The sequence below is a fragment of the Lichenostomus cassidix genome, chromosome 8 (assembly GCF_008360975.1).
Source record: "Lichenostomus cassidix isolate B80296 chromosome 8, HeHo_3.0, whole genome shotgun sequence".
Classification (NCBI taxonomy): domain Eukaryota; kingdom Metazoa; phylum Chordata; class Aves; order Passeriformes; family Meliphagidae; genus Lichenostomus; species Lichenostomus cassidix.
The window spans coordinates 16414279-16424097 of record NC_139489.1 but is presented as its reverse complement, the minus strand read 5'-3'; the positions used below and the strand labels follow the sequence as shown (position 1 = coordinate 16424097).

The following is a 9819-nucleotide window of genomic DNA, read 5'->3' as shown; positions in this document are numbered from 1 at the left end:
TTTAACTAAAATCTGAAATTCCCGTAGGCTTTTCAGTACAGCATTTGACACTCGCACATTTTACACTTTTGCAAGTGCCTGCATCCCACTGTGCAGTCTCGTCTTGCCAGCCGTGGCGCAGCCTCACTGCAGGCGGAGCAGGCTGCCCCGGAACGGCCTTCGCGCCGCGGGTCCGGAAGGGCGGGCGGCAGGAAGGAAGCGGGGCAGGGAGGAAGGGGCGGGTGCGGCGCGGCGGCAACATGGTGAACACCAGGCGGGCGGCCGCGCGGCGCCGGGAGCAGGGAGCGCGGGCGGGCGGCGGCAGCCCTGGCGATGCTGATGCCGATCGCGCCGGTGCGGCGGAGGTGAGCGGGGCGGGCAGCGGGCGCGGGGCCGCCGCGGTCGCACGGCACCCAGCCTCGGGTCGGCGGCGGGCGGGCGGCGCGGCCTTCGCACGGAGCGCGGGGCCGGTGCGCGGTGGCGGAGCTCGGAGGGGCGGCGGAGGCGGTGGCGGTGTCTGTGTGCCCGCCCTGCCCGTACCGCAGCCGGCCCCGCGGCAGGGGAGCAGCCGCCGGCGGTCCTTAGGCCATTTAGTGTTGCAAGTTAAAGGTAGGCTTTTCTCCTTTGTATTACAGATGGTTTAGCATTTCTCTGTCACTTAAAATAATATTTAGGAGATCATGCCTAGTTTTGCGATTGCTGAGAGGCCAGTTTGTTCGTAAACCTAGAATTTCTTTTGGATACCATTTTGAGGCACATTTTGATAGTTGATAATATTTAGTGGTTTATAGTTGAGCAAGCCTTTCAGTATTTCTGAACATTTCTTCTGTATTTGCTTACCCTGACAGCGTGACAGAACTTTTTAGAATTAGGAGATATTTGTTTATATTTCTTAAAGGATGTGTGTGTTTCTTCTCCTGCCTTGGTTAAAAGACAGTGGAAAGGTAAGCAAGAGATGGTTTGTTAAGACTTCTCCCACAGAGAAGGGCTACACAGAGACATGTAATATGTTCTCAGTTTAAGCAGATTTGTTTGAGAAAAATCTTGGTGGTTTTTATAGCATTCTTTTTATGTTGTTACTTTATCTGTCAACACCATACTTTTTTAACTCCTTTTCTAGGTGGGATCTGATGAAGTTAGTACTCCTGTGACTAGGAGGATGACTAGAAGAACTAAATCAGTTTGTAAGCCAGAGGTGATTCGGGAGTGTCAGTTTGAAGAGCTGGAACATGCAGAAATGAAGTCAGATGTCAATGATAGCTCAGAGATGCAGATTACTAGGAATGAAAACACAGCTGTTCACTCAGCACAATCAGTTGCTGAACCACAAGTTGATGGGGATGTGTCAGAAGCAGAATCAAACTGCTCTTCTGTGTCAGGTCTGCAGACCCCTTTGTTTGTAAGAATAACGCGAAGACGACAAATTGTAATTCCTTATCCACCAGATTCTACTGACAAAAAAAGACATGACAATACAGCATTTATAAATAAGTTAAGTAGGATTCTGGATGAAGATGATGTTTCTGAAGCTGAGTCTTGTTCCTCTGCTGTTTCTGGCGTCCAGATGCCTAATGTTACCACAAGTACAAGGAGAAGGCAAAGCAAAAAGAAATTGCAGCCAGATACAGTTTGTGAAACCCAGAGTGAAGATACTTCTGATGCAGAATCATGTTGCCTAAGTTCTCATGTGGAACCATCTGTCACTACCAAACGAAATACTAGGCGCATGCAAATGAAATCACAAGCAGAAAATACTAAGCAGACAGAGAAAAAAAGTAGATTTGTTTTAGAAGACGAGAATTTAATTGAGGACCCCATTAAGTCTGAGTCCATTACAATTTCTGATTCTAGACCTGCTGCAGAACTTGTCTCTGACATAGAAGATGCTTCCACCCTGATTAAGGGTAATGAAGAACCCAATTCACCTAAAAGCAAATATGCTTCTAAATCTGCTAGTACAAGCCAGAGTGAAGACACAAAAGAAGAGATTTTAAATGATGTGACATCCACTCTTACAAAAATGAAAGAAAGTGGCACTAAGTCACCTGTAAAAAATACACAGTCTGTTGAGACAGACCATTCAGAAGTAATATGTAGCCAAATACAAGATTACAGTAAAATGCTTGCGAGGGAGGGGAAATTAGAGCGTATGGCTGTTTCTTTGACTGACTGCATGAGTCCCAAACAACTTCTAGAATCCCAAGGACAAGCAACACCAAATGAAAGTAAAAAAATGCCAGAACGTGAAAGAGCAGATGCTGAGGCAGATGCACAGCAGTCTTTCATGTGTGCTGATGAATTAAGGAACAGTAAGCAAGCTAGTGCAGTGAGCAGCCCATCAAAGGACATGGCTGTTGCACAGACAACTGAAAGCATTGGTAAAAGCGGGAGGCTCGAAATTGGTGCAGACAGTGGTGAAAACCGAACAAAAGACTATGAAGTATCCCATAGCAGTGAAAGATCAAGCAGTGGTAATGATTCTGTTGCATTGTTTCTGAGCAACAGTGAAAGTGATGAATCTGAAAATAGTGATGTGGCAGACATAGATACAGTTGATGAGAACCTGTGTTATGAAAAGTCAGATGAGAGAACTCCTTCCCTCAAAAAATCTTTTAAAAATGCCTCACTGCATGTTGAAGGTCTTTTTGTAATTGATACTAAGCCTGGCATGAGTTCCAGCCAGAACTATTATCTGGATGATGTAGACCAAGACAGTGATGCTGGAAGTAAGCATGAAGGAGGTGAAAAAGATAAAGAATCAGATCTGGAAGAGGCTGAAGAGGATTTGATAGATGAAGATGAAAAAGACGAAGATGATGATCTGTTGAAAAATAAGGTTGATGTGTAAGTATCTTTCTGGGAATAGCTAAAGAATCTGCATTTCATTTAAGCATATGCACGTTAGAATATGCACATTAAGTGCTGAATAAATAAGGGAGTAGTCTCATCACATATATCATGTTGCTGCAGAAAATAGTGTTGCACATATTATAAAATATAAATGTGGTCCATAAATTGAAGGTTTGGGATTTTTTTCAGTTTTGTATATAGTAGGAACAGAACAGAAGTCTGAAATGTTTTTGGCATGTGGAAGCCTTGTATGTGTTTGGCTTAAAAGCAATGTTAAACTGGTCAGGCTGACTGAATTGGTTATTCAGGTCACAGTTTCGTTAATTTTTTTTTTTCCAGTTGGAATGTAGATAACAAAAGGCCCAGTAAATTCCTTACACATTGCCTGATTAGATCATGCTTTTTAAACAGTTGCATATAATTTTATGTGTCAGTTCTTGCTGTGCTATGGATGGTGACACTTCAGGTGAAACCTAGCATGGAATCAGAATAGTTTAGGCGGAGTGATAGTTCTTGAATTCTTGTAGACCAGCTGCAGCTAAAACCCCTTCATATGCTTCATATGTTTAAAGCATAATAGTTGTTTAGGTTGAATAAAGTCTTAATCCAGTAAAAACCTTCAGGTAGGCCAGAAGTCTTATCTAAGAAAATTAGCCAAACATTCAATGTGAAAACATTATACAAGATCAGTCACAGTTTGACAGAAAGTTGTTAAAGGGCTTGTATTGATAAGCTTTCAAGCTACAGTAAATACCTGTTGTACCTCTTTAGATATTGCCGACTTTCTCCATTGTAGTTTATGGCTTTTAAACATTCTTGTCATCAAAACCAGACATTGTACGTTGTTTGTGAATACATTCCTTTGGCTGCCTGAATAAAGGAATGAAACAAATGTGAGCATACTAACTCTGAAATATTTCATAGAACCATCAGAACCCTGAGGCATTGGTCATGACCCTCTGGACACAACCATCCAACCACTTTCTTATCCAAGTTTAATAACTTTGTTCCTAGTACGGTTTTACAGACATTATAGGACTTACCCATTCCAACAAGGAATTCTAGTTTCTTCATACTTCTCGTTAAGAGCCATAGTATTTTTACTACCAATATGTTTTGGATTTTTCTCTTTAGCTAGCAAGCTTATCAATGTATAGGAGGATGCTGGTCATGAGTTTTTTGTGGCAAGGTTAAGCAAATTTAAGAATTCAGTTGTAGAGAAGATAATATCTAAGATAAGAGTGCAGCATTAGAGTTAATATGAAAGGTTTGTGGAAGTGATTCCACAGGTATTTTTTAATAATAAAGTCTCATGTCATATAATGGCATTAATCCTCCCCCACCTGTCCATTCAAAATTGCATACTCTAGATAACAAGACTTAAAATCATTGCAGAACTGAACCTAATTGGGAAGAATAATAAAAATATTTTTTCTGTTCATATTCCTCAGAGGACAGTGGAAGGCTTAGCTGCATGGATGTTACAATCTTCTAATATTTAACTATTTTTCCTTTAGTTTACATCTTTCCAGTAGCATAGACCCTGGTTTGAATATCAAGAAGCTTGGAGGTTTATATATCAGTTTTGATGGAAAAAATCAGAAGCCTAGATCAAGTGTAATTGAACAACTGAAGGAGAAGAAGAAGAAGGACCAGGTAATGCATTTACAATTATTCAATTATAAGTGGCTACAGTAACACAAAGATGTTAATCTAAGAAGGTTGGTTTGTTTGATTTTAAAGAAGTAAAAGAAGTATCCTTTTTATAGTTCATTGAGAACTTCCATTCTTTTTGGCCAAAGTGTGGATTTACATTTGGTTTTAATGGTGAAAGTTTAAATACACTTTTCAGAAACTGAAAAACAGTGCAAACAGTGCAAATTCCAACGTTACCTTGTAAAATAAACCAAAGTTCATTATACCTGGACTTCTGCCTAATGATATACAAGCTTAAGGTCTGCTGACAAGGTATTTAGTCCACAGCCAGAATGAATTTTAGTAAATAAAAGTCTATGTATGGAATTAGCAGTTTTATTTCAAAAACACTCTCTGAGGTAAAGAGAATGTGTTATTTTTGTTGGGACTGTTTTCTTTGGCTCATCCTTGACAGCCCTCTTTACTCCACAGAATTTGCTATCTCATTTCTTCCAGATATGAGGAAATTGTTGTCCAGCGTTCTATTTTGAAGATCACCTACTGCTTGTTTATTGCATTATAAGGCCTGCTTAGATTCTGCATGATTCCTTCAGTAGGTGTTGTAAATACGGTTAAGCAGTAAAATTTCTATCAGTGAGGTGACTCTCTAATGTTCAAACAAATTCTTACAGCTCTTGCAGAAAAGTGTAATAACTCCAGACTTTGAAAAAAAGGAATGTGTCCCACCCTACAGGGAATCGCTTCATCAGCTGAAGAAACAGCGCAGGGTAAGTGGAGAGCTGGTAATGCCTCAAATAATGAAACAAGCTGTGGTAGAAAGCTGCATGCTAGGACTGTGTGCATATCCAGGCCTCACTGGAGATGGAGTGATGAACTGCAATTTAGTGTCTTCTTTGAGCTGTTCTGTGAAAAGCCATCCTTTCAGTCATCAGCACAGTGAGCTGAACAATTATATGCTCAGATGGTACAAATCTGTCATTGATTCACTGCTGATAACCTTTATAATAGTGGTCATAAAACACGTGTTTTAAGGGACATATTTACATTCTGAATGCTTTATCCAACTTTTGTAGGGAAGTTCCTTGTTCTATCCCATCGTAGCTGCTGAATGCAAATTCATTGTTCTTGGTATTGCATCCTAGGCAGAGCGAGAGAAAACAACAGGTGATGGCTGGTTTGGTATGAAAGCCCCAGAAATCACAAGTGAACTGAAAAATGATCTTAAAGTTTTGAAGATGAGAGCTTCATTGGACCCTAAGCATTTCTATAAGAAGAACGATAGAGATGGTCTGCCCAAGTACTTCCAGGTAAGGAAGCAGCAGAAGGTGGCATTGTGCTGCTGAAGTTTCTAACAGCTAAACATTAGGTATGTTTAACAATACCTAATAATGCCTATTTTGTAGGTAGCTTCTATGTTTATTTAATTTTGTATCTTAATTTTTAAACTATACTGATTGCTTGGCTGGAGTTTGCAACTATTTGTATTACATAGGTGTGTATGTTTTCATTTCTGTTTTCTAGGTTGGAACTGTAGTTGATTCTCCCATAGACTTTTACCATAGTCGAATCCCTAAGAAACAGAGGAAGAGAACAATTGTGGAAGAGCTGCTTGCAGATTCAGAGTTCAGAAGGTATTTAAAAGTAGTTTGGTAATTCTAATATTCCATGTATAAGAGGAGTATTTTTAACTCTATAGCCTTTTATTGTTTTATTCAGTTTGTATGGTGATTTTTTTATACTTCAAAGAGAAAATTTTAATCTTTTAGGGCTTTTACAGCACTGCCATTTAGAAGATCTAAGGAACAGGGGATAATTAGCCTGAAATAATGTATATTTCAGCTTCATAAAAGGGTTTTATCCAATTCGGGTCATCGCTATTGGCAGCCACTGTTAAAGATTGATTATTTTTTGTTGGCATAATTGATAGAAAAGAGCAGCCTGTAATTCTGTGAATGTTGATATTATTTCATTTTATATATTTTTCAGTCTGCCACCTATCATGGGCATAATGGTCCATTTTGATATTGGTTATTACATTATCTCAGTCTGAACTTCTTTTTTCATATAATGACATGTTTTCTTTGAAGTAGTGCATTATTTGGGATTATATAGTTAATTTTGTCAGAGTTGTAAATTAATTATATAATGTAAAGTTAATTTTGTCAGACTTGTAAGTTTAAGTATACAGTGTTGGGAAGGCAAGTTAATATAGCTATTTCTCCAGTAGTTTTATGGTTTGACCTGATTTATAAGGTATTTATTAGAAGGTGGTTTTAAAAAATAAAGTATTTGAAATTTGATTAGTTAATTTATGTTGTGGCAAATTAAGGGCTTTAATCATACCTTCAGCATTAGTGCAGATATTTGTCAGATTTCAGTGTTGCATTTAGAAGCCTCAGCACTGCTCCATGTGCAGTGTCTGTTGTACTCATGGGTGCAGGTGTACAGAAGAGTCTGTGTTAAGAGGAGGTAGCAACTCACATTCAGTAAGTGTACCCTGCTCATTGTTTAGTACTCATCTCGGTCTTCAATCTGGACTAGAGTGAGGTTTATTATCTTGAATGTGGTGAAAAGGCAGTATAGAAGGGGGTTTAATTTCTTTATAGTATTGCAGAAGTTGCTGAGTCTTCTTCCCCTTACGAGCAGTAGCAGTGTTTCAGCAAGCTCTCCACAATGTGATTGCATATGCAATGAAGACTCCCCTGCCAAAATTAATGATAAAATTCAATAGAATTTACTTTCAAAACAAATTTACATGCATTTATCATTGAGCCAAGTCTTGATTTCCCATAAGTGTATAAAATCAAAGAATCAGTTTGGCAGATTGTGTGTATACTGTCCATGTTGTTTTTCCCTGAACTTTGGTTTGCCATGCTTAAAAGTAAATTGTCTATTTTGTTCAGATATAATAAAAAGAAGTATCAGGAGATCATGAGTGAAAAAGCAGCTTTTGCAGCAGGGAAGAGGAATCGGAAGAAGAAGAAATTTCACAATTAAGAATCGAAGAAAAATACCAAGCTGGAACAATTTACTTGTTATAAAACTTTCTTACAGAATGCTTTGGTTGTGGTGTTTTGTTTGGGTTTTTTAAGATTGCAGGTCATGTGCAAGTTGAGGTTTAGGGAAATTCTTGCCATGAGAATTTGGTAGGAAGCTTTAGCACATTATCAGGTTACTATCTAAATTTATATTTAGATTTAAAGTTACTTTTTATTTTAATTAATATTTATGTAGAAAGGTAATGATATGAAAGCATGTTGTTAAATCCGAGTGCAAAATTCAGCTTCACAGATTGTGGTCTTCTCAGGTTTCAGACTTTGCATCAGTTAATTAGTAAATTAATTCTAAAGTTGTATGTGGAATTCACCTTGGCACACATTGTGTGCCAGAACATGTTTTTCCATTTCTTTACAGAGGTGCTGCTGGCCAACACTGTAATAGAAGGTATTGAAAATTGGTTTGGTTGTGAAGGGTTTGTTTCAACACGTACCATAATAGTATAGAGAATGTCTTGGAATTTGGTGCCTACACATACACTTTTATATTTATGTGTGTATATTTTACAATATAGAATATATATTATTTAGAAGATACAAATTGCATATTATTTAATAAATAATATAAAGAAGTAATACTTATTAAGTAATACTTATGTAAAATTTTAACAGTCATATGTTGCTTTTATTAGTTTTTACCATTTGATTACTGTCTAGTGATATTTTTGAAAATAACTTGATGTTGGCATCCGTTATGTAGGGTGTGGTGTGCAGATTGCATCTGGTAGCTGACCTGGAATCATTCTGAAGGTGAACAAATAGAGTGAGTCTGGAAGGCCTCTGCTACCGTTACAGAGCCAGAGGTGTCATCAGCTCAGTTCCTCTTTAGTGACAGTTCATGACCTTTTGTGATTGGCAGAACTGCTGTGGTGGTTGGTTGGTTGGTTGGTTGGTTGGTTTTTAATGACCTGATCATTTTATTGTTGTTAAAATTAGTGTAACTTAGTTACTGCCCTGAGGTAGCAGAATAGATGGATAATTGAAGAAATAAAGCTGGCACTACATTGTCGTAGGTCGATTGGGTGTTTAGGATGTAGAAGTCACTGTCAGAGGATCAGTGGTGTTGATTGCTTCGGTACCACAAGAGCACTGAATTTTAAAGGTTGCAGATCATAAGCAAGAAGTGCTTGACTGTGTTCTTGACTAATGTTTAACCATCTAGTTTTCTACTGAGAAGTAGAAGTTGTTTTTTTAAAGATTAGTTATTTGTGCTGAAATGAGCATCATAGTATATATTGACCACCAACTGAAGCTTGAAAAAATTTTCCTTGAATCCCTTTTTTATCATTCTAAAGTTGACCACAATTCTTTACTACCAGAAACAGACAGGAATCTAGAGTCCTTAAGAAGTCTTCACTGCCTGGAGTTGAATGGTATCAAAGTAAAGTGAATTCATTGGGAAGTATCAAACAAGTACAAGTAGAACCACCTGTCCCCAGGTCTCAATTGATAGGCACATGCTATTCCAATGCAACTATATGTATGCTAATATCTCAATTCCCTGTAAATGATAAAAAAGCCAATAAAAACAACTATGGTGTCTTGTTCTCCAGCTGAGACATTGAAGCACAAAAAAATTAATACTGAACACTGAGAAGAAAACAAGGTACCACAGTAGTTGTCATTCTGTTGAATCCTGGTGTGTTCAAGTGCAGCTTTGGAAAAGCAGCATGTGACTCTGAAAGACCTTAAAAGAGAAATGCAAGCTGTGGTGTTACACAGCAAGCAACAGCTCCGTGCCTGTTGCTCAGGCCACTTAGTAGCTACAGAAGTTATTTCATGTGCAGCATAGCTAGTAAAGGATTTGGTTTGTGTTCTGTATCCTTTCCCTTCCTTTGATTCATCTAATCCCTTCTGTTTTGTCCCACACTGTGCACAGCGAGTGCCCAGGTTGCGTGCAGACAGGGTGAGATGTGCTGGACAGCATCCACAGGGCTGCAGGGTGGTAATTAAAGGTTGTGTTGGCCAGATTTGCCAGTCACCTTTGCCTGAGCTCGTGTTTCAGCCTCTGTTAGATGAGGCACTGGACAGAGCACCTTTCCTTAACAACCAGTTTTCATAAAAGCACAGACAGGTGGGCTTTGAAATTGCCATAAAGTTTAAAGTGCTGGAGAGAGTAAAACCCAAATGCACCATGTGATTGCCTAGGCTTACCAGATTTCTCTGAAAACACATAAAAACTTTGGTGAAGCTTTCCCTATCAATTGCAAATAGTATTTTCTTTTAATGGCCGTCAGAAATATTTGTGTTAATTTGTAATTCTGACTTTACTGATTTA

At 38.6% G+C, this 9819-nt stretch overlaps 1 protein-coding gene across 1 annotated transcript; it reads left to right on the top strand.

Moving 5' to 3' along the window:
- Nucleotides 1-10: 10 nt before the first annotated feature.
- On the top strand, nt 11-9098 carry DNTTIP2 (deoxynucleotidyltransferase terminal interacting protein 2). Its single transcript, XM_085068100.1, has 7 exons — nt 11-344; nt 1100-2823; nt 4347-4485; nt 5157-5252; nt 5628-5792; nt 6007-6116; nt 7389-9098. Exons 1-7 carry the CDS (start codon nt 240-242, stop codon nt 7480-7482), a joined length of 2433 nt encoding a protein of 810 aa, XP_084924226.1. The 5' UTR covers nt 11-239; the 3' UTR covers nt 7483-9098.
- The last annotated feature ends 721 nt before the right edge of the window (nt 9099-9819 follow it).